Below are 27,525 nucleotides of genomic sequence, written 5' to 3' on the forward strand. Positions count from 1 at the left end.
GTGAAGATGATGGGGTGGCAGAGAGAGGAGATGAGATGGAAGAGAGAGAGATGATGACTAGTTAACGGTGTTATAACAGAATCTGAAAAGGAGATCATCTTGGTATTTTTGATAAAGTCGGGGCTAGGCCGGAAACTGTCACAAAGATAAATAACCCAAAAAAAAATGGATGAAAGTCTTAGATCTGTCACTGAGGTGACAATACCAAAAAAAAGTTGGGAAGACTAAAGATACTTACCCCACTTGACCTTTTTGAAGCAGCCAAGTAAACTGGACTGCTATTTTGGCCTCTTAAAGTCTTAATTAAGGTAACACTCACTTATTTAGCAAAATTAAATTCATTTATCTTCAAACTTCATCTGTTTATTCACATCCCATCTTACTAATTGATCACTTGGCCAAATTCACATCAAATCTCATAATGAAGAGTACACTCAACAAAATCAAGCATTACAAATCACACAAAAAAGTACAAACAACATTCACACTAATTAAATAAAATTGGTAGCCTTATACCATGACTTTCTTCTTGATTACCTCTTTCTTGAGTCTCTAGAATCATACTGCGAACAAACGTCACATGATACCAGTGAGTCACGAAGGAGTAACGATGGAAGAGAGTTGGTCTAGCTTTATTCAAATAATTTAACAAGAGTACCAGTGCTAACTAAGCGTAAACAGTAGGGTTTGCGATGAGGTAAGCTATAACAGATGTGAACATTTCCATAGCTCCTTCTTTCCTAGCTTTGACTTCTTCTTCTTCCAGTACGGTGTCTCCCTTTAGATGAGTTTCAACTTTTAACTTAACGATGCTTCCACCGTCAGGACCAGCTTCAATCTTGACCTCGTTGGAGATGAAGTCGACCTTGTCCCCAAATGCGGGACATTCAATTACTGTGTACTTGCACAATAAGTTGGCTTTGTCTTCTAAGTCCAGCCTGTTCTTCACATATTTCATGGGATGCCCTGTATTTTGAATGACGAACTCACGATTTAGTTTCTTAACTAAAATTGAAATCTTATAAATCATGTAAAACAATTAAAACGAAGTTGTCTCATCGCGATTCTTAGTATTTAGTCAAGAACAAGATAGGATATACTCCACAATAGTAAAAATTGTTGAAAAGTAATAAAAATATATCGATTTATCATGTTTTTTTTTTTAATTTACGTACCATCAACAAAGTTAACTTGTAGAACGCTGCCAGGACTTCCATCACCAGAGATAAAGTCAATGCTCTTGACACTAGGGGTAACCTTGGGAGTTAGATTATGAGAATCAACAAACAATGCGTGGAACAATCGGTGTGGGGCGACAGGGCATGAAAACTCTTCATTCACAGTCATGACACCCATTTTCTTCAAAGAAGATCTTAGGAAACAAAAAACTTAAAAACTAATTAACTAGAAGAGAGGAAAAGCTTTAATGAAAGTTTGGATGAGTTTGGAGTTATGAAAAGTGTGGGTATTTATAGATAGAGAGGCTCAAAATTATATGTATAATTGATACTAAAAACAAAATTGAAAATGACAAAAAATTTCAAAGTCTAAGTTCTCCATTCAAACCTATTGCATTATTATGTTTAAAAAGATCATTAAAATAACTTATCAATTTGGTCATTTATTTTTCAAATTTTGATGTTTACATCCTTGAAATTTTCAAACTCACGTGAATTAGTTATACGATCAACTATTTTTTCCGAATTGTAGTTATGCGATCAATTTGGGAATTACTTACGGAAAAAAGAAAACCATATAAATGTTGATGTACGTTTGAATATTAGGTTATCGGCCTAAATCCAGGGGCGTGTTTGAGGGGGTGCCACCGGTTCGGTCGCATCGGGCGCCTCAAACTACAACATTTTTACTTTGTCTGAGGGCCCCTCAAACTACAACATTTTCACTTAGTCCATTTTGATTTTTCGCTACATTTGAAATAGAAATTTACGCTTTAATTTTGTCGGAGAAAGGGCCCCTAATTTTTTTCGCACCGGGCCTCCAAATTCTCAGCCACACCACTGACTGCCTAAATCTTTAAATATTCTAGCTCCATGTTCTTCATCCTTGTGGAAATCATACTTCGCTTTTGCTCTACTCGAGGTGGCTCAGTTTTCAGCTCTACTCGACTTGTCTCTTTTATTAGTTTTATCTCTCAAAAATGTGCAAAATAACTCCTTGATATTGTTGGTTCAATTTTGTTGGCAAGAAACCATTTGGAACTGGGATGAGAAAACAAGAAAGGCCAAACAACACGTTGTAGGTACTAGGTGTTGTTTTTTCGCCGGATTTCTTTAAAAAAAAAATTATTTACCCTATTTTAATTGAATCCTTCTAGAATGCTCCTTATATAAAGGATAACGTTAGGTGTATTAAGCTAGGATTATATATTTAATACATGTCAAAACAAAATACATTATGAACGCCATTTTTGACTATTGAGGGATAAAAAATGCAATTTTAAATGAAACATATTTTTTTCAACAAAAAAAAAAAATGAAACATATTTTGTAACCTTTGAGGGTTCATTTATTTTGGCAGTACAAAATTTCATTTTCTCTATAGACATCATTTTTTGACTTTGTCAACTTAAAGAAGAATAAATTTCAACAAAAAAAAATAAAAATAATAAAAGAAGAATGAATTAGGGTTATTTCCCTATGAGGCCCCCTACTTTATGACCAGTTTCCCGCGAAGCTCCTTACTTTATCAATAATACCGAGAAGGCCCTCTTTTTTCTGTTACCGTTAAGTGTCTGTTACTCTCTCTCCTCCATCTCATCACCTCTCTTTGCCACGTCAACTCTCTCGCCACATCATCATCTTCTCGGATAAGGTTGTCGGTCGCTCAAAAATTCCGACAACCGGCCGGCGACCTTCATACTTTAAACAAAAAAAAATCTCTCTCCTTTCTCTCTCTCTAAACACTCTGGCGAAGGGAAACCCCTTCGCCGGAGCTCTGTTCTCGAACAGACCTTCAAGGTTGTTCAACAAACAGACCTAAGATCTGGTGAACCAGACCTCCGACGCCGGAGTGTTTAGAGAGAGACTGAGAGAAATTTTTTTTTTTTAAAGTATGAAGGTCGCCAGAATTTTTGACCGGCCGGCGATCCTATTGGAGAAGATGATGATGTGACGAGAGAGTTAACGTGGCAGAGAGAGGTGATGAGATGGAGGAGAGAGAGTAACAGACACTTAACAGTAACGGAAAAAGGGAGCCTTCGGTATTATTGATAAAGTAGGGGGCTTCGCGGGAAGCTGGTCACGAAGTACGGGGCCTCTAGGAAAATAACCCAATAAATTAACAGGAAATATAATGTGGGCTGGCATTATATGATTTGATACAACTATTAGAAATTAGAACTCGTTGTCAAACAATATTTTTCAATTCAGTGAATTATTTTCATGGACGCGGCTTTGGAGCATAAAGAATAAGCTCCGAGAATAAATAATTATCCAGGGAATCTATATTTCTTTTGTACATTTTTTAGGGCATGTTTTTTAATCCAAAAATTAAAATGATCAAACATGGTCCCCTTTTCATCTTCTCTATTCACCTTCACCAACACAACTTCCCATCACCACCATTCAACCTCCATTGCCACTAATTCTCTCTCCTATCTTCTCCTCTCTCACTCACTATTGCCCTCTCTCTCGGACTCTCCCTCCCTATCACTCTCTCTCATAATTTCTCCCTTTATCTCTCACTGAATCTCTCGCTAGGTCGTTTTCTCTGTCTTACTCGAAATCTCTCTATCTCACGATTCTCCCTTTCTCACACAGATTCGACGAAGGGAGGTGACCCCTTCGTCTGCTTTTGAGTTGCATTGTGTAGGTGCGAATGAGAAATTGATATCTATGAAATGATGCTTTAGATTGAGAATTTCGATGATGATCTTTCTTGACTGTCATTGAATTGTCTGAGTTTGGTCTTCAATGTGTTTTATAATGTTATGATGGTCACTTTCTATATTGGATTGCCCATATGATGCTGTAGGGGATTGCTAAACATTCGCATTCTTCTGTGTTCTGCCCTCTGACGGTGTCTGTTGCTGCTATTATAAAGTTTGCTTCTTCATCATGTATAATACAACTTATGCCCGCTGGTTCGGAAAGTGAAGTGAAAGCGGCGTCAACGTTCATCTTAAAGAATGGTGTCGATGGAGGTCTCCATTGTTGTTGCTTTGGTTGCGCTCTGTTTTTCGTAATAATAGTGGATTCGACTTTTAGTGGTGTGGTTGACGTCATTGTGATTCTAGTAATCATTTGTTTGCAAATTAGACCATTTGTTTGCAAATTACGTGTTACCCCTCAAAAGTGACAATTTATTTGCAAATTTTGATCTTCATAACATATCCAGAGTAGAAATTGAGTCCCATAAAGTAGCTTAACCATGAACTCAAGTGGGTATCATTTTCCTCCATTTGGTCCGATGTTAACCTGGAAGTGGGGAACAGTTGGTGTCTCAGAAATTAACGATTTCACCAAATATATTTCATCTTTAGTTTAGTCCATTTATTTGCATCCTATATATATTTGAAAAGATTGAGATATCAGAGTTTGAATCTTAGCGTATCCGAAAACAACAATGATACAAGTACATCCTCGTGTACCCCCTTGTGGGGAGCCTTAATGAATAGGAAAAGAGGAAATTTCATTTTTTTTCATTCTTTGAGTGTGAAGAAACAAAAATCCCATCTATAGATTTCCAAGTAACCCCAAGATTGCTTGGTCTATGAGAGCCTTGACATTTCAATTCTATTCTCCTTCAATTTCTTCCAAAACACCAATCGATATTTAAAGGAGTTATATTTATGAGAAAAACGTAACAACCACACCACATATATATATATACACACACATACAGAGACGACAATGTAACTTAAACACAACACATATAAAGAGAAAATACACTGAGTTGATCAAGACGAACTCAGTAAATTCCTCCACACAGAAAAATGGAATATCCATCTCTCATTTCCTCCATGCACCTTGAACACTAAAGGAAACACGCCAAATTTTTTATTCAGAAAAACACAACACACGAACAAACCAAATTATGTGCTCGGTTCTTTTTCTTTTTTAAGCATAGGCTTAAGGGTTCTCAATGAGGTAACTTTCAACAGCTTTGTACTTGCTCATATACTGTCGTTGCGCACCCTCAAGCTCTTCTTTGTTCAACACGGCATCACCTTTAGGGTAATATGTGTTTTTACCTTTGTAGGTGCATCCTCCTCCTGGGGCAGCCTCGAACTTAACCTCGTGGGAGACATAGTCCACTGATTCGCCAAAAGCAGGGGATTCAATTGAAGTGTAGTTGATAGCAAAATTATCTGGGTCCTTAAAGTCCAATCTGTTCTTCACATGAGACACTGGTGATCCTGCATTTGTTTTAATTTTGGAATTAAAATTGGAAGTATCAAATAGTAAATATTTATCAATTGACATTCGAGTTACCATCAACAAAGTTAACTTGTTGAACGCTTCCTGGACTTCCATCTCCAGAAACAAGGTCGATACTCTTGACGACGTGAGGCATGATGGTAGGCATCAAGTTATGGCCATCGACAAACAAAACATGGAAGAACTTATGTGGGGCAACCGGGGAAATGAACTCCTCTTCGAAAACTACTGCAGCCATCTTAGTTTCTTCTTACTAGAGACAACCTTAAGAAAATAAAGTTAGTTTATTCAAGAGGAAGATTTCAAGATTCAATCTTCTTAGTAATGGGAGTGTGTATATGAGTTTGTGAGATGGGGTATTTATAGTTTCAAATTTTGAGGCTTCACCAGCTAAAAGTCTTTGTAGCTACATAGTTGAAATGTGTCTCTTTCTAGTTCATATTTTAGGGTTGGAATTATTATCCAAGTGAATATTATTTTATAAGATGTTATCTCATCTTGAAAGTTACATTCTTGTAAGACATAGTCGCAATTGTAACTTTCTTATTTTTATTCGTCCACCACGATTATCTACAGACGAGATGAAAATTTATGTATTGTTCCAATAATTTCATTTTGCTAGTTGGAGTATTGAATCGTCAAAATAACAATTTAAATTTTCATATGTATTTTGAGGGCCGGATTACAAATGTCACAATAATGTATGTTAGAAAATGTTTTGAAATTTTAGTTGCATTACTGATAGGCATAATCCCATATCCGGGTTATCGAAGAGACTGTGTGTAAATTCAGTAGTAGGGAGTAATAGAGCATATAGACTCATTCAACCCGTATCATAAGTCTAAATTTGTTTTCTTTTATTATTTGATAAGTATATAATTTTAAACAAAAAGAAAACGTCAAATTGTACATGTGTAATAACCATAAGAACCATTTTAGTATAATAATTAATTGTCTTATTTAAATGAATATTTCATTGAAAATGGAAATCAAATGATGGGTGAAGAAAGAAGAACCTGTCCTGGTCAATTCTGATTAGTTTAAGGGAAATGCTAAATGTACAAAGAATCTTTGACAAAATTCTTGACAAAATGCTAAATGAACGGTCCCGATCAAAGTCAAACTTTGAAAAATTTTAATTAACTTTTGTCTTTTAGTGAAAATGAGTCATTAAGTCAAGAATTTTGTCGAAGACTTTGTACATGTAGCACTCTCGTTATTTTAAAACTTTATTCCTCAGAAACCCTCTATTTTTATAAGTTCACATTTACTCCCTCGTCACCTAAACTGAACAGTTCTGTTCATAATCATGCCAACTGCCTCTCTTTTAACTATTTTCCCAATTCTAAATCTAAATAAAATCATGTTAGAAGTGGTCGGATTACAAGAATCATCGTTACAAGGCATTCATGAATTGCATATGTACTATAATTCATGAATTTGAAAAAGGCATACATAATAAAGAGAAAATACAAAGATACATCAAGATTCATGAATTGAATACGTAATATTACTGTGTTTGAGTCCTTAAAGCCATATAAGTCTGCCCTTAACAGACATCTTAAGGATTTTCGAGAAAAAAAAAATCAGTCTAAAGTCTAAATAATCTAACTCTATTTTATTCATACCCAAATTCAATTGATTATGGACTTTTTAATTGATTATGGACTGACACCTCTAGGGGATCGATCATGAGACCTGCATGTTGCAGAATAGGTGTCCAACCACTACACCAAAAACTGGTAGATTCTTTTATGACAAATTTGGCCTTATACTAACTCATGAATTTTTTTTATGATGAGAAGTGATAAATTTGACGAATTCATGAGAACTCGAACGATGACATATCTCTTTTCGAACGGATAGTTAATATTGTTATCAATACTAATAGATGAAGACTCAAGAATGAAGAAAAATTCTGGTCATGATGGACATTTCAATATGGATATTTTTTTTTGTTGGTCCAAGTCAGACCTAAATTTTCAACAAGAAAAGGTATATTTTCCTTTAATTATAAATAAGTTGAATAAGTTGATAGAGCTCACAGTCGAAAAAGAATTGGCTAATGAACCCGGGGACCTAGTAACAACGGCTCCACCAGCTAGTTGTGCATCTACTCTGAAAATTTGGAGGTTCACAAGTTCAATTTACAGTAGAAGTAGAATTCATCATTTATTAATTTGTTCTTAATAAATGGGTTTTTTTAGTTTACCCCCTGTCACTAATTGGTAATTGCCACCTCACTAATTAGTAATTTAGTTTACCCCCTTTCGTCATTAAATTTCGTCAGAACTCTGTTGAAGATCGTAAAGAGGTGGGTTTGATGCAGAAATTGAGATGGTTTTGTTCGGTTTATCGGATTGGTTGGGTTAATCGGATTGGTTGAATTGATCTTAAAGATGGGATTGAAATTCCATGTAAAGATGATTCTTTTTCTAGCAATGGCGATGGTTGTCTTGGCTGCCATGGTTGTGTGAAGATGAATAATTCTAGAGAGAGAATTTCTAGGGGTTTGACTTTATCTTCAAGTTGAAGATGAATATAAAAGGATAAGAGAAGGAGCGCAGCGAAGAAGACAAGTGTACTTATCAGATCAATATCTTTTTTTAGTCAAAACGAGGGCATTTACGTAATTTAATATTTTAAAGGTAATTTAGTCCTTCAGAGACAGGGAGGTAAACTCAAAAAACCCAAAATAAACTAATGATTCGAATACGCTTTCATGCCCCTAAGATGGCATTAAGTTCTCTGTACCAATTTTAGGGTCCAAAATGTCTTTAATGATGGTGGTTATACTTATTTAGTTCATGTATTTATACATGATGAATCTATATCATATTCAGTATAATGACTCTTGGAGTTCATATATACGTATAACCATACCTTCGATCAGTCCATAACTTGTCTATTTACACTTCAGTTGTTTTATCAACATCAAAACTTTGATTACTCCTTATTATCTTATTTTTTTTATCTTTCTTAATTCTGTCACTCTCGACTTTATCTTCCTTCTCTCTAGATGATGCATGAATTAAATTTTTGAAAGACCAATCTTAGTCAAGGTATAAGCTCAATGTACAGACAATTTAGGGAAAACCAAATAGATTCTACCAGAAACGAAACAAATTGGCACTTTATATGAAATATCCAAAAACAATACCGCGCATAAAACTATTCTCTGGAAATGTTGTACAGGTAGTCTACCAGTCAAAACGAAAATAGGGAAGTACGTAGGGAAAAAATATAATTCTGACTATTGTAATCAGATAGAAACTCTAGAACATGCTCTACTTCATTGTTCTTATGCAAAACTGGTTTGGTTTTGTTTTGCAGTACTCACAGAACAAATAACCACAATAAAGGACTACGTCTCATCTTGGAAAAAGCTGGAAACTACTCAGGTGACTCTCCTTACTAAAATTCTTTGGTTTATATGGAAAGTCAGGTGTAACTTATGCTTTCGCGGCCAAAGAAGGCAAAACAGTAGAACGGCAGAATGCCCCCCCCCCCCCCAAAGATCTTTATATCAAAATCAATACAGACGCACCATTCACGAACCTGGAAGAAACCGCGGGCATATGAAGCATTATGTATAATTTGCAACGTCAATTCATCATCGTTATAGCTACAACCACTCAAGGAAGAAATGTAGAAGAATGCGAAGCAAAGGCAATACTACACAGCATAGTCTGGGCGACAATGATAAGGTGGATTACCTACTCATTGAAAATGATAACAAAAACATCATTGAACATCTTCAAAATCAACATAAGAAAGTACGATGGCAATGGATGCCATTAACTGAATAACTTCGACAACTAAAAAATACATTAAAAGATATTTGATACTCTCACATACATCGCACGGGCAACTCCAAAGCAGACAAGATAGCTAACTGCGCACGAAGGCATAAGATATCCAGATAATGGACGACCTACCCGTCACTCCCCTGATTATTGTAGTTTTCTTCTTTCTGTTTTTCCTTTCCTTGTAGTTTCTCATCAAAAAAAAAATCTCACTACTGTTCTGCCTTCTTTTTCTAAAGTTACAACTTCCTTGGATCTTTATTCTCTCTCTTATTAAAGCATATCACTCTATCTTTATCGCGACCTTTTCGACGACCTCACTGCTTTCTTTCTGAAGTTTTCTTTCCTTATCATTTTTATAAGCAAAAGAAAGAAGGCATTGACTAAAAAATTGTTAACTCTAGCCTTACTTCTGATTTTTCACTTATTTTCTTATAATTCGATTTTTACTTCTTTTCTTCTAATTCGATTTTTCACTTCTTTGCTTCTAATTCGAGTTTTCACTTCTTTTTTTCTTATTCGATTTTTCCTCTGTTCTCTTTTTAACAATTAAGGGCAAAATTGTGCTAAAAAAATTGATCTAGTTCTGGTTATTCACTTCTTTTGGTGGGGGTATATAAAAATTCACATCTGCTGTTTTAAAAAAGGCTCAAAAAAGTTTTTTAAAGGCATGAATAAGAGTTTGAATAAGACTTGAAAATTACAAGAAGTAAAATTTATATGACAAGTTAAACAAGTCTAATGACTATCTTAACTTGAGCGGGGTGTAAATGAGATTAATATCGACCGTTGAATCATGAAGACATCAACCACATGTAACGTTAGATGATGAAGACTTTACATAATACTTTTTATATATCTTTTAAATATATTATTCTATATTGATATTTTGGTAAAAGATGATCTCACGCAAAGAGAGAATTAAGCTTGTGATGCTAGTGGTTCATATCACTTACCAACTGAGCTACACCACATTTCTTTGATATAATTTAAACATTGAAAGTTTTAGAGTTTGTGGGAGGGTCTGTTATAATTGCATAAATGGCACCCCACATCCATACCCTGAACTAACCTGGCTAATGTTGGTCTAGTTTTTCTTTTGTTACAATTCTGCTAAGGAATCATAATACGACAAGTATAGCAGCCAAAGACATCGCAAACAAATATATCATGGGGCTCAATAAGAACAATAAAATCAAACAAACGACGAGTAAAATGAATGGTAATCTTTGAAGTGGTTAATTACATTAGTTGATAAACAAAACTAAGTGAAAATACTAAGTATATATGAAAAGAAACACCAAATAATTATTTATCTCAAAAGCAAAGCCAACGAAGGAAACTCTTACTTGACTGCGAAGATCAAATATGTGGCGATCTCTCTCACCTGAATAATAAAAGGTAAGGTCAGAAATCAGCTAGTAGATTTTACTTACTTAAGATTGTAATATATCAATTTAACAAGAAAATAAATAACTGAACAGAAGAAACACATAACTTAGTCAAATGATATCAACACAGTTTAATCCAAAACCTAACCCGTTACACGGTTGCAGATATTCATGCAATTTGATTTCTCGTTTTTTGTGGGTTATAATCAATTTTGTGGCCCACTAGATATCCTCATTTGACATCCATGTTCGCATCGATTTGATCCTCTTCAATAAATCACGCGAGTCGGTCATCGTACATCACATATGAGCGCGAATAGAGTCAACCTCTAGTTGGTAAATTACTTCTCAAAATAGAAGTATGTGGTCCACAAGATAGTATAAATTTATACTAATCAAGTTGTGTTTGCATCGGTCACCGTATCGAGTCAACCACCAATTGATAATGGATTACGGTCATCAATCCATGAAAGAACTCAAGACCCACTAGGTTGTCCAATATCACATCAACAAACCTGTGTTTGCATCAACTCACGTGTCGAGTCAACTAGTCTTAGTTCAATCCATTATTAGAACTCAAGTTCACAATCTACTAGGTTACCTGATATCACATCAGCAAACTCGTGTTTACATCGACTTACATATCAAGCCAACCATTCTTAGTTTTCGTTGATCATTGCTTCCTAGGTTAACAACTTAAAACCACTTAGGAGTATGTCTTACATTTAGATTGTTGTCTCTTTAGTTCACAAACATCATGTCCCTTCGGACTTCTAACAGAAAATAAATACATGTCATAATATCATTATATAACGGTTTTGTCAGTGTACTTCCCTATATTTATCTCTAAATGCAAAATACTATATCATACACATCAATTAGTAACATATAATATGGATTTGGTTCTCTAACTACACAATCCTAATATTTTGAGGTTACGGTGTTGTTGTTTGGAGTCACATATAATCGTTATAGTTGTTTATCAATGTGTAAACTAGGTCTAGATCAACAGCAATCTAACTTATCTTAAACCTAAGGTGGTACTTGATATTTATACCATTCAACCCTGATTTTGAAATTGAAATTGAAATTGACTATAAAAATCTTTCTGTTCATTTTGTACTTATCTAAGTAGATATGAGCTATTTTCAACAAAAAAAAAAAAAAAGTAGATATGAGCTAGGTTTGAATGTCCCCTTACTCAAACATTTTATTGCTATCATTAAAATTACTTTTTTTTTTTTTTTTGTTGAGACATTGGAATTACTTTAGCTATAACTTTGTTTGAAAAATACATAGGTACTAGGCAGTGTTATTCTCTTTTGCTTATTCTTGGAGAATTTTACCTTGGATAATTTAAACTTTGTGGAGAAATTTTATGTCTTTTGATTCATCAACCTCCCTTTGGAGTTAATCTTGGATCGGCCACTGGTCAGAGGTAAGTACATATTCTACAACACAGCATAAATATAATACACTGGATCGGCCACTGGTCAGAAGTAAGTACATATTCTACAAGTGACTACAACACAGCATAAATATAATACATATACCAGTAGAAATACTCGAATTCGTTGAGATAAACTTAGTAAGCTCTTTGGTGTCAAATGGTGGAGGATTCCACGATCTCTCCCACCCATACAAAATAAAAAAGCAAAAAAAAACACATTTAAATACCTAACACGCCAAATTGCACATAAAATTACTTGTCCATTGTTCTTCCTTAAGCATAGCCATAGCCGCTTAGGGATTCTCGATGAGGTACTTTTCGACAGCTTTGTACTTGCCCAAATACTTTTCTTGCACGCCCTTGAGTTCTTCTTTGTTCAGCACAGCTTCGCCTTTTGGGTAATATGTGCTTTTAACTTCGTAGGTAGATCCTCCACCAGGGGCAGCTGCAAACTTGACCTCATGAGAGACATAATCTATCGTCTCGCCAAAAGCAGGACACTCAATCGTACTATACTTAATAGCCAAACTATCTGGGTCTATGGAATCCAATCTGTTCTTTATATTTGACACCGGTGATCCTGCATTCATTTTAATTCGAGAATGAAGCCATATAACAAAAATAAACTTTCAGTAATTAACCAAATTAATAATTTCTAATAACTAAATTCTTTGTATGTCATTAATTGATTTACCACCGGCGAAGTTAACTTGTTGAACACTTCCAGGACCTCCATCACCCGAAACCAAGTCGATGCTCTTGACAATATGAGGCATAATCCTAGGAATAAAGTTGTGACCGTCGACGAACAAGGCATGGTAGAACTTTTCTGGGGCAAGAGGGGAAGTGAACTCATCACCGAAAACGTTCAAAGCCATGTTATTCAATTATTGTAATTCTTAAAAAACTTAAGAGAAGAGGAAAGAGGTGAGATTTCGATGAGTTTGAGAAGATGAGAAGGTGATTAGCTCTTTATAGCTTCAAATTTTGAGGTTACTTGATAATAAACTACACCAAAAACAACTCAAATCATCAAATTATAAAATCCCATATAATATATACAAATTTTAAACAGTCCAAATAGATGGCTCAAAATAATATTTAATTTGATTCAACTTTGAATAGATATTAGAAAACTTATATAAATGTTAGAATTCTAATGGAAGAAGAAGTCAAGTTTACTTTTAAAATTGGAGGAAGAGGTGAACCAATCCAAAATTGTCAGAATATATAATTCTAGTCTTCTAGAAAGACTACCTACTCCATTTTAAGCTAAGGTTAGAATATATATTTATTTGACTTTATTTGGACTATTTGAATCATATCAAACCTCCCCCTGTTATTTATAAATCTATTAGTTATAATTTTAAAGCTATAAATACACCTCCTTCTCTTGCTCACTAACTCATCCAAACTTCCATTAAAAGAAGATTAAATCTTGTTAATTTTCTATTTAGCTAAGTTTATTTTCTTTAGGTTTTCTTTTCTTATAAGAAATTAACATGGGTGTTGTAGTTTTCGATGGAGAGTTTACTTCCCCGGTCTCTGCACATAAGTTTTTCCATGTGTTGTTTATTGATGCTCATAATTTGATTCCTAAGATCATGCCCCATTTTGTTAAGAACATCGACTTTCTTTCTGGAGATGGAGGTCCAGGAAGTGTTCAACAAGTTAACTTCGCAGATGGTAAATCTTATATTTATCAATCATATAATAAGAATTTTATTTCTTATTAGCTACTAAGAGTTCGTGATACATGTTACTTTTATGTGTTTTAAGCGTCTCTAATCCTTATATAGTTTAATTCTTAACTTAAAACGAATGCAGGATCGCCAGTGTCACATGTGAAGGACAGATTGGACCTAAAAGATGCAGATAATTTGGCTGTCAACTACACTTCGATTGAATGCCCAGCTTTCGGTGAGACAATAGACTACGTGTCTCACGAAGTCAAGTTTGAGGCAGCTCCCGGTGGAGGATGCACTTACAAAGTTAAAAGTACCTATCACCCAAAAGGCGAGACCGTGCTAGACAAAGAAGAACTTAAAGGCGCGGAAGAGAAATATTTGGGCAAGTACAAAGCTGTTGAAGGTTACCTCATTGAGAACCCTTAAAAAAAAGTATTCATGTAATTTTTTTTTTTTTTTTGTTGAAAGAGTATTCATGTAATTTGGTGTATGAATATCATCAGTGTGTCTTTCTATTTACAAAAGGTGTTGGTTTAGGGTTTAACCAAGCCAGCCCTCTGTATTTGTTCTTGTACTGTATCTATGTTATGATGTGGTTTAGCTATTTATCAATGTTGAATAAAGTTTACTTTTCTCGTGATTGTCATTTTTCTCACGAAAACTACTATTTCATTCTCATTTCACTTGGTATGAGTTTGGCCTCATAATTTGCGAAATATTTATTCAGTTGTGTAACTTAACTAAACTAGCATCTAGATAGTAGTGCATAGTGAGGTATTGCATTTAAGCGATATTGCATCTTACTATTTCTCGAAAAAGGAAAGTTTTCTGAATTCTTAGCTAGGTGTGGATGAGGTTTGTGATTAGAGAGATGCTAGAATCACAAAAGATTTTGACAAAAAAAAAGTTCCCAGCTGATGTGGCGGTTGTGATTTTCATCTTTCAACGGCCTAGATTTGGTCAAAGTTTGAAACCACACCCACCACATCAGCTGGGAACCTTTTTTTGTCAAAATCTTTTGTAACTTTATCATTTCCCTTGTGATTAAGGGACTGTTAAAGCACCTCATTTTAGATCAATGCGCCCCTCTTCTTCATGATCTGTCCTTCAAATTTATTTTGAGGCAGACACCGATTACACTTGTAAAAGAGACTGTCACACTACCCTTGTGATTAATACACATTTTGGTGATGTTCCTATTGGTTGGAAAATTTGGTAGGCACCACAGAATTTTTTTTTTTTTTTTTTTTTTTTTTGATGAAAAGTTTTACTATTAAACCAGAGTCCATTACAAACCGACTAGAAATCCGAAAATAAAGAGAGAACATCATGCCAAGTTTTCTTATGACCGTGGGTACGACCCCATTTAGCTAATGCATCAGCATAAGTGTTACAATTTCGAGATATATGAGTGAATATAATTCCTGTAAATTTGTCCTTGATGTCTTTGATCTGTTGGATGATTCTTTGTGATTGCCAGTGAAGATTTACTCCCTTGCCGTTGAGCGCTAAGATTATTGCTTGATTATCACTTTCTAAGTGCACATAAGGAATTTGAAGTTGCATAGCACCTTTGAGACTAGATAATATTGCTAAGCTTTCACACTCTTCCGCATGTTGTCCTCGAACAATATCTACCACCGCTAGTATGTAGTTAGCCTCTGCATCTCGTATGATATAGCCAATTCCCGCATGTTCATTTAAACTGACGAATGAAGCATCTACATTGATCTTAATATATGGTGTCAATGGAGGTCTCCATGTTTGGGTATTCGTTTTTTCCTTACATTTCTTGATGATACTAGACTCAGTTCTGAGTGGAGTAGTCGTGGTATTGATAATCCTCTCTATCATTTGTGAAGGATTTTGTTTATTCGTTGTAAAACAGTTTTCACATCTGGCTTTCCACAGGAACCATAGAATTTTAGCATAAAGATTAATTGTTTCTTCTTCCAGCGGTTTCCATTGTTGAATCCACTGAGTAGTAGTAGAGATAGTGTCTGTTCTAATATTGAAATGGAACCATACTGCTTTAGCAAAAGAGCAATGCAGCATAACATGATCAAGTGTCTCATCTTCGTTACAATTAACACATGAGTAATTATTGCCAATGAATTTACCAATCTTCGCTCTTACTGGTAGGCTATTAGTGCAGTATTTCCAAAGAAATAGTTTAATCCGAGGAATAGTGTTCATGTTCCATATAAAGAACCAGTCCATCTGGTTTTGAGTATTATAAATAGTATTGTTACGTAGAAAATTATACATGGATTTAAGAGAGAAATTACCTGATTTAGTCAATGTCCATATGGCTTTATCCTCTTCGTTGGGATTAAGATTAATGCTGAGAATAGAACTGCAAATATCATTATCAAAACACATATTTATTAAATTTAAGTTCCACGTACCATTCGTAATAAGTTGAGATACCTTCTCGAACGTACAACCTCTATCATTCGTGATTGGTGGTGGATGATTAGGTATCCAATAGTCAGTCCAAATATTGATATGCTCGCCTTTATTAATACTCCAAAAAATAAGGCTGTCAATGTGATGATAGTGTTTGGAGATAGATTTCCAGGGCCAAGAATGATGATTCTTGGACTCCGTAGGTTTATGAGAGTTATGAAAGTATTTACCTTTTAGTACTTGAACCCATATAGCTTCCGGGTTTTTAACGATGCGCCAGTTTAGCTTGTGCAGAAAAGCTTGGTTATCGAGTTGAGGAAGACGCAGACCCAGACCATCCTGATTGCGAGGTTTGCAAATCGAATTTCAGTTGATAATATGGAAGGTTTTGGATTTTCCCCACCAATAAGTCCTTTGAATAGACTCAATGCTGTCACTAATGCCTTTGGGAAGGGCAAAGCACTGCATTTGGTATCGGGGAACAGCCGCTGCGATAGTTGAGATGACTACCGAGGGGCCAGCTTGCGAGAGGAGGTGAGTTTGCCATTTGGCAAGTTTATTTTTAATTTGAATAAATGAGGGAATTGAACCAATGACGCCTTGAAACTCAAAGACTTTGAGAGCGGAATGAGGTCGTGACGGCTCTGACGAAGGGTTTTTTGCTAAAACTCTCCAAATTTCTAAACTACTTCTTATCTAAAAAAACATCACAGATAATGTGTATCTTCGTGAAAACATATTTTCATCAATTATTTTATTTCAACTTAAGTACAAAATGTACAATCAATTATTGAGTTAATTCGGAGTCAAACTCTAATAAATTGTAGCATGGGCTGGTTTTGACAATATTAACAGCTTTAAAAGGGCTAACTATAAAGGGCGCTCTACCCTGCTCCATTTGCAACAAAATAACACTAGCATTGGAACATCCTCTCTTCTTTGTTACAACCCACCAAAGTAGAACATAAGAATGAATTCACTAGCATCCCGACTTGTTAAGTATCTCAAGGTCTCCCATCTCCCCAAAACCTCATCTTCTCTGGGTAACTCTCTCCCCCTTCCTCTGTAATTCAAAACTTGTTTTTGTTACTTAATTTCTTAGTGTGGGTCGTTCATAAACTTCAAATTTGATCATTAACATTACATATTTGACAAAGATTAAGATACATAATAATGGGTGATATTTGGTTTTGATTTAATAGTTGTAGTAGGCCTGCAAAATGGTTCAAATAGATGGAATTCAACAGTGTCATTTGATGATGATGTTAATGATGAAGTTGAACACAATGGTGGTTTAGATGAAGATGATTTTATTACCAACAGGAAAGATTTAGAACCACAAGGTGTTGATCCAAAAAGAGGTTGGGGTTTTAGAGGTGTACATAAGGTATTTGTTATTACTCCTCAAAGAGAAATATTATCTTTTTATTAACAATGATTATGATTATAAATTATCCACTTGGGTTTTTCATGTAGGCAATCATTTGTGGTAAGATTGGACAAGCTCCAGTTCAGAAAATATTGAGGAATGGACGAACTGTTACGATATTTACAGTTGGTACTGGTGGTATGTATGATCAGAGAATTATGGGTGCAGATAACTTGCCAAAACCGGCTCAATGGCATCGAATTGCAGTACATAATGAACAACTTGGAGCATATTCCGTTCAGCAACTAGTTAAAGGGTATAATTTTTTATAGTCTTTTTCTTCCTCTGTAGAGTTCAAATGAATATGTGACACTTACTCTGGTTGATTGGTCACATACTCACGTGTATGTCTCCACCGGAGTAAACGAATACATGAAGTCATTTTTATTTAGTTTGTGGACATTTAACTCAAAACAAATGGTAATGAATAGAGAGGGCCCAGATATTATATTGTTGATCATGAGATTTCTCTTTGTCTGTCTGGGTCTATTCTCACTCACCTCCACATATGTGGTCTTTTTTTTTAGCCTATTATGTTACCTCTTTGTTGGATGGCGTGGGACACGTGAGACTTTTGGGCCTATCAGATGTGAGCGTGAACTGATACCATATCAAGTTAGTGGATAAGTCAAAGCCAAGTAACAATGAGTGGAGAGGTTAGGGATGTTATATTCTCATACTTGTATGTGTTTTTTGTGGATTTTTGGTTATTCAGCTCCCCAGTCTTTGTTGAAGGAGATATTGAAACAAGAGTATACAATGACAGCATTAATGGTCAAGTGAAAAATGTGCCAGAAATCTGTGTTCGTCGTGATGGTAAGTGAACTACTATTCTTTCTTTCCGTTATCCTTACAAGGTAACATTTGCATATGTAATGGTTCAACATTTTACTTCTCTGTGTAGCATAAATTTCCACATTTATCAGCAAACTATCCTCTATGTTTATATATATCCGAACTCTTGTTTTGCTCTTAGAATCAGCTAATTCATGACTTCGATTTGTTTTCTACCAACAAAAGAGCTCTTATTGGTTGTTACTAACACAGTAATGAATTTGAGTTTGAATATCTTCTCAAGTCAGACAAGACCCTTTCTCGATACCAATAGAAATATTTAACATCAAACCTTGTTGTTGCTTTAACAACTATGTAATTGAGATGTGGCATTACCAACGTATATTTATGTATATAGTAAATCCTAGATCTTGTTTATATTTCAAAAACTAAACTGTAAATTGTTGGTTCGTAAAATACTAAAAATCCGACAAAACATAAAAAAAAAATGCAACCAGCAGAAGAGTGTTCATAGCCATATAGCCAAATAAGTTTACAACATTTACATGTTTGAAACTAATTCTAATCCCTAATACTCTCATGAGCGTCTACATCAAAAACACATCATCATCATCATGTTCATTTCTACATCATATATGCAACCGGTCTCAGCCAAATTTTCACATACAACTGGCAAATTTATCACCCAGTTATCAGTCTGTGTCTTGCCGTTAATTGTGTTTTTTTCTCAAGAACTCGACTTTATCACCAATTAGTGTGGATATTAGCTATTTAGTTCAATGGTAAACTCTTGAAGTACAAGTTTCAATTACCTCTTCTTGTCCAAGTTGTAAGTTTAAGCTGGAGATGGACTTGTGATTTGATTTTTCTAAATCTATTGAGGATATTATTAGGTGAAGTAATGATGTGTCTGTTTTATTCTTTGATCAGACTCCGTTAATTCTGCAACTTTACCTTATTCTTTCGATCGATTTAAAATGACATGGTATTGAAGTTCAAATTCTGAATAACCTGCTTTTTCGCTTCCATCTATAGGGAAAGTTCAGCTAATAAAAACAGGAGGCAATACCTCAAATATCTCCCTTGACGATCTAAGTAAGCTTACATATATATCAAGATTTCATTTCGTGATGTCAGGCTTTTATCTGAATGGTTTAATATGGTCTTGGCAGGGGATGGTTTGTTCTAGACATACAAGGGTACTCAAAACGACACAGAATCGATTCTCATGGAGGAAAGCTCGCTTTGAAGCATCGAAATTTTGAAAGAAGTATGGTTTCGTTTACTTGGTTTGATTTGTAATATGTTTGGCTCTTCAACTAGGCTAAATTATGACATGATTTCTCTTTCCTCCTTTATTTTACGAAAAATGATACTAGGTAGGAAATCTTTTTGCCCTACATTTAGTTTATGTAAATGTCGAAAGAAAGTGATAGAGCCAGGCAGAAGAAAGGACCGAGGCGCCAGTAGAGTAGCCGACCTTCCTATTAAAAACTAGTATTTAGAAGTTATCTCAATTTAGGAATCCTGCTTACTATTGGGATATACCCTAGGCGATCCTATTCCTATCTATGCAAGGATCTCTTTTCTCTTGTTTCATTCATACATGGATTATTAATCAAAGATTTGGCTGCACAATTATCTTCTTCTTTGAATCCCCTTTGATTGCTTTTTCTTGGTATTCATATTAGTTTATAGATTGTATTCATCTTTCTTCTTTGCTTTTGTTGTGCTACATTCCCAATCAAGTTTCCGCGAAGGGGGGTCTATAGGCGCTCTGGAAAATTGTCGCAGGCCCGCCCTCACTCTTAGCGCCCCCACGGACTGGGCAGTCCGAGGGCCAGGGGGTGGTAACTGGTAAGAGAGAGGCGGGCCCTTCGGAGTGCCTATAGCCCCGCCCTTTTGGGAAACATGGGACAATTCAAAATGTCTTTTAGAGATTCTATGACAACAAATGGAGACGTTTTTTACTGCACTTCTCCCTCAAATTGATCAGGAATCCAATATTAGTAGATTCTATGACAACAAACCCAACTAGGGTTTCTGGCCAGCAACTCCAATGAGCCAAACTCATACGACGGTGTACTTAGGTTTGGGTTTTCGTCAACCCTAATACTCAAGAGTCTCATACCGTCCAGACCAGGAGCAACCTAGCCTTGGAAACGAATCTTTATTGAAACCAGATATGGAGGATTTGAGTTGCTATGTTTACAAAGCAAAAGTAAACCTAGTTGTATCATTCACTAACCACTACGTAACTTTATCCCTTTTCATGGCCAAAGTGAGGCCACCCTACATCAAAATCCTAAACAAAATCAAACTCGAACTAGAGTTGTGCTAGAAGAGGTTACTAGTCAAAGCGTGTATAGTTGATAACAAAAAGAAGTTAATGACAAAACAGTGATAGGTAAAACTAATAAGAGTTAATTCCTATATGGCCCCCTACTTTGTGACCAGCTTCCTTTATGGCCCCCTTTTTTTCGTAAATTCAAATATGGCCCCCTTTTTTGAGGTAAATGTCCTGATTACCCTTCTTATTAATATTTTTTCAACATAAAAGAAAAAAAAAATTTGAATTCCACCTCATCTCTCCACATCATCTCTCTCTCTCTCCATCTCACCTCTCTCTCTCTCCAACTCACCTCTCTCTCTAACTCACCTCTCTCTCTCTAACTCACCTCTCTCTCTCTCTCCAAGTCACTCCTTCTTCTCCGACCAAGGTCGCCGGCCGGAAAAATTTTCCGGCCGGCGACCTTAAAAAAAAAAAATATATATTTTTTTTTACTTCTCTCTCTCTCTCTCTCTAGAAACTCCGGCGAAGGGGAAACCCCTTCGCCGGAGACGGTCTGTTCTTGAACAGACCTTGAAGGTCTGTTCTCGAACAGACCAGATCTGTTCTTGAACAGACCACGAAGGTCTGTTCGTGGTCTTGTTCTTGAACAGACCACGTAGGTCTGTTCTTGAACAGACCTTCAAGGTCTGTTCAAGAACAGACCGTCTCCGGCGAAGGGGTTTCCCCTTCGCCGGAGTTTCTAGAGAGAGAGAGAGAGAGAGAAGTAAAAAAAAAATTTTTTTTTTTTTTTTTTTAAGGTCGCCGGCCGGAAAAATTTTCCGGCCGGCGACCTTGGTCGGAGAAGAAGGAGTGACTTGGAGAGAGAGAGAGAGAGAGAGGTGAGTTGGAGAGAGAGGTGACGTGGAGAGAGATGAGTGGTGGAGAAGGAAGTGAGGTGTAATTTAGGTTTTGTTTTTTATTTTATTTTGAAAATACATTAATCAGAGGGGTAGTAATGCCATTTGTCTAAAAATAGGGGGCCATATTTGAATTTACGAAAAAAAGGGGGCCATAAAGGAAGCTGGTCACAAAGTAGGGGGCCATATAGGAATTAACTCAACTAATAATAACCATATAAAAATGGGGGCCAAAAGAAAAACCAGGACAGAGACAGGGGCGAAAATGGATAGTTGATAACAAATTGGGGATAAAAAAAATAAATAACCCCTTGTTTTTAGTGTCCAACCAAGTGTTTGATTACGTTTACTACTATGTCAACCCATAAATAAAATTAGGGTTGTCTATTAAGATAAGCATTTGTAATGGGTTATTGGGTTTGGTGTAATGTGGTGCATTCATAAGGAGTTTATCCATCCAATCCAAGTGAAGACCTTTTATCTATAATATTAAGTAGTACTTTTTGCAAAAATCTTTTGAGATTAGTCCTTAACCCTCTTCCCTTAAATAGATAGAAAGTGGTCTAATGGCAATACTCCACCTCAGTTTCTACATAGATTGTTAAGTTCTTTTTATTTTCAAATCAATGGCTCTAAACCCACCATAAAAACTCCATTTTTCTTTTCTACTAATTAGTCTAAAAGTTGTTACGGAAATAATTATTTGAAGTAAATATAATGAAAGAACAACTCTATTTTACACCATCAATAAGATTATTTTGCAGTTTGGGTGTTAGTGTGTTACTTTCTTTTGCACGCGATCTTCCTTCTTTTGCACACTATCTTTTACAATACTATTTCATTTTTTTTTTGTCACTATTTCATTATCGCTACAGTATATTATCACCATATGGCTGATAGTAACTTTTTGGGTTATTTAGTGTATAGGCCACAGTTATTTACCTATATTAGGGATCCACCCCCAAAACGATAATGCTTTAGGGGTTACCTCCCATTCTCTATTTTTCCGTCAAAAGCCCGTTAAGTTGCAAGCGTGCCAGTCACGTGAGCTTCTTTTGACAAATTTACCCTTCTCTATCAGCTATACTGTTGGGGGTCTTTCCCTAAATAGTTGTTTTACAGTGGGGGTCATTCACCATTTTAATACTACTTCCTATTTTTCAACTCTCTTCTAAGTGAGTAACTAGGTTGAGGTTTAACCTGGGTTTTGGAGTTCAGCTATAATGGAGTTCTAGAAAAGAAGGTTTCAGATAATGCCAGCTAAAATTCAGAAGTTTTTCAATCTTTTTCTCTTTTTCTCAAGATCAGACTGTTATTCGTGTAATGTAGTTGGTATTTCAATATGTTCAAGATCAAGAGAAAAAGATTGAAATACCAACTACATTACATGAATAACAATCTGATCTTGAGAAAAAGTTTGAAAAACTTCTGAATTTTTTTCAAAAGCAAAGAACTTTTGCTTAATTGCTTCAAATTCAAGATCAAGTACTAATTGAAGAACACAAATTTACAAAGAAAACATTAAAATTGAGCATAATGACTCAAACCTAACAATTATCTCCAATTTTAGCTAGCATTTATCTGAAACCTTCTTTTCTAAACTCTATTATAGCTGAGCTCCAAAACCCAAGTTAAACCTCGACCTAGTTAGTCACTTGGAAGAGAGTTGAACTTTGTTTTCACTAAAATCACAGCTTTCTTATGAAAAGATAGGAAGTAGTATTAAAATGGTGAATGACCCCCACTGTAAAACAACTATTTAGGGAAAGACCCCCAACAGTAAAGCTGATGGAGAGGGCAAATTTGTCAAAGGAAGCTCACGTGACTGGCACGCTCGCAACTTAACAGGCTTTTGACGGAAAAATAGAGAATGGGGGTAACCCCTAAAACATTATCGTTTTGGGGGTGGGTCCCTAATATAGGTAAATAACTGGGGTCTATACACTAAATAACCCTAACTTTTTTCTTAATACTCTTCAAAAAAATTTGATATTATATTGTTGTATATTTTACTTATCAAATTATTCAGTATTGCCCAAACTATATACGTTTGAATGTTAAAATCCAAAAAATATATTTGAAAAAAATAACTAAAAAGTAGAGTACATTAAAAGAAACATTGACCAATGAAGCCATCAAAGGATTCTAACCTATCATCTTTGGCATCATAATTTTAGTAATATTGAAGTCTATACAAAGAGAGCACTACTTTTAAGTAAATCCCTTTTCCCTCTTCTAATAGGGCGAAAATTAAGTGGGCTTAATGTGTGATGGTTTTATTTTAACATTTATAAGGAGACTGACACGCGTTGACAGTAAAGTATCATTTGATAATCAAGATATGATCAAGGATAGACGGTTATGATCTACTACACCAACTTTCCTTTGTCCACTACCTCTTATTATTTTTTAGGGCAGCATAAACTTTTGGTAGCTTGGCTTGTTTTATTCTCAAGGGTCATTGTTTCTTAAGCCATTTTAGCTTTATTTAATTTGATTTTAGACAGCTTATGAAGTGGACACCTGCTTTCTTTCTTTTATTAATCCTAATTAATATATTTTAGAGTTAATTCTTATTTAGCCGCCTACTTTGTGACCAGCTTCCTTTATGACCCCTTATTTTCTGTAAATTCAAATATGGATGTTTTTTTATGTAAATGTCCTAACTACCCTTCCTTTAAATATTTTTTCAAAATAAAATAAAAAATAAAACATTAATTCCACCTTATTTCCCTCTCCACCACACACGTCTCTCCACGTCACCTCCCTCTCTCTCCACCTCACCTCTCTCTCTCCAACTCACCCCTCTCTCTCTCCAACTCACCATCACCTTCTCCAACATTCCGGCCGGCGACTTTCGTCGGAGAAGGTAATGGTGAGTAGGAGGGAGAGAGAGAGAGAGGTAAGTTGAGAAGAGAGGTGAGGTGGAAAAAGAGAGAGGTGACGTGGAGAGACATGTGTGGTGGAGAGGGAAATGAAGTGGAATTAATGTTTTATTTATAATTTTATTTCGAAAAAATATTTAAAGGAAGGGTAGTTAGGACATTTACATCAAAAAGGGGGTCATATTTGAATTTACAGAAAATATGGAGTCATAAAGGAAGCTGGTCACAAAGTAGGGAACCAAATAAGAATTAACTCTATATTTTATACGGTCATTTCGTGCCGAAGCTACATAGTATAGCTCCCCGTACCTCATTGTTTTTGTTTGCCTACTACAGGTTCTATCACGTTGTCAAAATGGTCGAGTATGTAACTATAAGTAGCGTTGACAAATAAAATATAGGTAACTCGGGCCTGTCTAGTACTTAATCAATTTAAGTTTTCTTATTTTGTTAGTTAAGATATTGAGTTTTATGGAGATATGTTGTGAAGGTTGGTGTATCCATATGTATGTTTCACATATAGTATATTTTTTGTTTGAAAATAGTCTAAACCCATTTGCAACAGAAAACAGTTTACCTTATAGGTATACCCCTAGTGCACCGGACACTCACATATCTTACCTGTATCATGTAGTAGAGAAATCCGTGTAATTCCAAGCAATTATACTAGTTCTATTATATATTCTTCGGAATCTACAGGCTTGATACTAAGGTTAAGCTCGTTTTTCCCTTTTATTACTATATAAATATAATACATGATATAATATTGTATAGTATATATGAGCAAGCCCTCAACATTTATCATTGTTCTCATTGCTTTTGTTACCTAGACCTGAGTCTAGTGAGTGGAGTGTTTTGTTCTTGGAGAATGCATCACAAACTCGCGTAAAAAAGCCTTGTTTGCACCTGTTGCCACCGTAAGAGACAAGTCGTCTCCGGCTCTAAATACCACTTGTAACAACCCACCTCCGAAATGTTATAGATAATTTCCCCTTTTTACCCTTCGGACTCAAGTCCAACAACTTTGTTCCTAAGGAAGGCTCCACAAGCAAGGGCGGAGCCAGGGGAGGCTACCCTCGCTGCAGTCAGGTATCCTTTATTATACTTTAAGGAACTGATTTGCATAACAAGGTAAGCAGCTCGAGTGGTTGTGTTCGTTCACCACACCCAGCAGACACGAGTTTGAATCCCTCATGAAATTTCCGTCTTTTAAATTTCTATTTCTAAAAGTCGTTCCGTATAAACCCCTATATCATATATATTTGTAGTTTTAGTCCCAAGTTATACCCCCTATTTCTGGATCTAATTCTTTTTTGACCCTTTTTTGTGGTAAGTCAAATACCTATTTGTTAAGCTCCATCCTAATTATATTTTAGTTATTTCTTTGTCCCCAAATTGCAATGATAACAAACATTATAAATGGTTAAGTTTAATTTTTCTTAAGTTCTTTAGGTTTGAAATATCAACACAATTTTACATATTCGACAAAAAATTGCTTCTCATATATACTTTAGAAATGTAACTTTGCCTCTCAAAGTACTTTTAGGCTAGTCCAGGGTAACTTTAAATTCTGCCTCCGCCCTTGTCCACAAGCCCATTCAAAAGGCTTTGGCCTTTACTGAGCTTGAAGTTGCACCTATAACCCAAGCCTTCACCTATAACCTAAGCCTTGGATGCTGTTATAAACGACGTGGGATTCGCACACAACTATACATAGATGTTATGAAATTTTACAAATAGGAAAAAGAGAGAAATAATATACTGTTTGTTGTGATATAATTAATCATCGGGTTATAGTATTTATAGTGTATTTGGAACTAAAAGCTACATAATGTTTGCCTAGAAAAAGAATATATCCAAGTTTGGGATTCCTCCCTTTTTTGCTTCATTCAGTCGATTTCTTCTGATATGACATGACGGAGTGATACGAATGTGGTGATGCCCCTGTGTAATTCTAATTGATGCAGAAAGATTTTTAGAAAAAATATTGACAATCTTATATATCTAAAAATTTAGTGATTTTAGTAGTTCGATACAATATAGCCTATTCTTTCTAGCTATAAACTGTACCGAAAGTTTTTCCTACATTTTTATTAGCATAAAAGTAGCTTATATTAGCAATGCAACAATATAATTATTGTTTAATCAGACAGAGCTCCTGAACGATAGAGACATATATACATGACGACAGTTGATAGTGATGATAGTGATTAAACTTCACTAAATGGAGAATGCACTTTCAATTTTGATCTTAGTTTTCTTTCCTCCTTAACCTCTTATGTGATTAAATTAATTCCAATAAATAATTGATTAAAAAATGATTAATCTTTATATAACATTAAAATAATATGATCGTACAAAACATTAACATGGCTACATGGGTCAAATCATGTATAAATTGAGAGTTTAAGCTCTCAACTATCTCAAACTACATCACTTTTCTCTAAGTGAGCAATGGCGATAGTGATAGTTACGGTAATGCTTATGTTAGTATACGTTTTGTTAACGAATGTTTATGCTTTTAAGCCATGTTCCAAATGTGGAACGATGGAAGTTCCGTACCCTCTTAGTACGAACGCAGATTGTGGTGATCCAAGGTATAAAGTCTACTGCAACGAAAATATTTTAGAGTTTGTTTCGATGGATGGGGCTCATTATAAGATATTGAGCATTAACCCATGCAAAAAAACACTTATAGTTAGTCCTCCTAAGATTAAGAGTGATGTTTGTCAATCGTCCGATCTTCTTATAGGAGGTATGAACCTTGATGAGAGATTACCGTTTAATATATCGACTCGTAATACAGTTATGTTGTTTAATTGTGGAGAGAATATATTATTATCTCCATTAAATTGTTCTTCAAATAGCTTATGTAGACAGTTTGAAGAGAAGGTTGAAGAAGGCAATGCTTGTAAAGGTACTCTTTGTTGTACATATTTGAAGGATGCTTCTATGACTTCACACAGAATTAGGGTTAGGGTTGGAGGTTGCAGTGCTTATACTTCTGTTGTTAATCTAAACCCTAGAAACTCACCAACTTCTTGGGATTATGGGATTGAACTTCAATGGTTACCTCCTTATTGA

At 35.3% G+C, this 27,525-nt stretch overlaps 5 protein-coding genes across 7 annotated transcripts; 3 read left to right on the forward strand and 2 right to left on the reverse strand.

The window, feature by feature from the left end:
* Positions 1–322: 322 nt before the first annotated feature.
* LOC147559518 (uncharacterized) lies at positions 323–5,714 on the reverse strand. Its single transcript, XM_086659183.1, has 4 exons — positions 5,454–5,714; positions 5,094–5,377; positions 1,176–1,389; positions 323–966 (listed from the first exon to the last, which is right to left on the reverse strand). The coding sequence occupies exons 1-4, from the start codon at positions 5,635–5,637 to the stop codon at positions 668–670; spliced, it is 981 nt and encodes a 326-aa protein (XP_086515309.1). The 5' UTR covers positions 5,638–5,714; the 3' UTR covers positions 323–667.
* Positions 5,715–12,146: 6,432 nt separating this feature from the next.
* Positions 12,147–13,159, reverse strand: LOC147559519 (major allergen Pru ar 1-like). The gene is made up of 2 exons (XM_086657825.1): positions 12,741–13,159; positions 12,147–12,626 (listed from the first exon to the last, which is right to left on the reverse strand). Exons 1-2 carry the CDS (start codon positions 12,922–12,924, stop codon positions 12,340–12,342), a joined length of 471 nt encoding a protein of 156 aa, XP_086513951.1. The 5' UTR covers positions 12,925–13,159; the 3' UTR covers positions 12,147–12,339.
* Positions 13,160–13,430: 271 nt separating this feature from the next.
* Positions 13,431–14,374, forward strand: LOC147559520 (major allergen Pru ar 1-like). Its single transcript, XM_086661406.1, has 3 exons — positions 13,431–13,732; positions 13,874–14,166; positions 14,205–14,374. The coding sequence occupies exons 1-2, from the start codon at positions 13,549–13,551 to the stop codon at positions 14,158–14,160; spliced, it is 471 nt and encodes a 156-aa protein (XP_086517532.1). The 5' UTR covers positions 13,431–13,548; the 3' UTR covers positions 14,161–14,166; positions 14,205–14,374.
* A 2,371-nt stretch (positions 14,375–16,745) lies between these two features.
* On the forward strand, positions 16,746–20,005 carry MTSSB (mitochondrially targeted single-stranded DNA binding protein). Of its 3 annotated transcripts, none has more exons than XM_086661408.1 (6): positions 16,746–17,186; positions 17,352–17,530; positions 17,620–17,828; positions 18,288–18,388; positions 19,403–19,462; positions 19,540–20,005. In XM_086661408.1, the coding sequence occupies exons 1-6, from the start codon at positions 17,114–17,116 to the stop codon at positions 19,554–19,556; spliced, it is 639 nt and encodes a 212-aa protein (XP_086517534.1). In that variant the 5' UTR covers positions 16,746–17,113; the 3' UTR covers positions 19,557–20,005. The 3 variants fall into 3 exon arrangements, with proteins under 3 accessions (XP_086517534.1, XP_086517533.1, XP_086517535.1); XM_086661407.1 differs by having other exon boundaries at positions 16,946–17,186; positions 17,346–17,530; XM_086661409.1 differs by having other exon boundaries at positions 17,038–17,186; positions 17,355–17,530.
* A 6,890-nt stretch (positions 20,006–26,895) lies between these two features.
* Positions 26,896–27,525, forward strand: LOC147559522 (wall-associated receptor kinase-like 20). Its single transcript, XM_086659184.1, has one exon. It carries the CDS (start codon positions 26,896–26,898, stop codon positions 27,523–27,525), a length of 630 nt encoding a protein of 209 aa, XP_086515310.1.

The sequence above is a fragment of the Eschscholzia californica genome, unplaced genomic scaffold, assembly GCF_041429995.1.
Source record: "Eschscholzia californica isolate CP2 unplaced genomic scaffold, dmEscCali1.0.p SCAF_2, whole genome shotgun sequence".
NCBI classification, from domain to species: domain Eukaryota; kingdom Viridiplantae; phylum Streptophyta; class Magnoliopsida; order Ranunculales; family Papaveraceae; genus Eschscholzia; species Eschscholzia californica.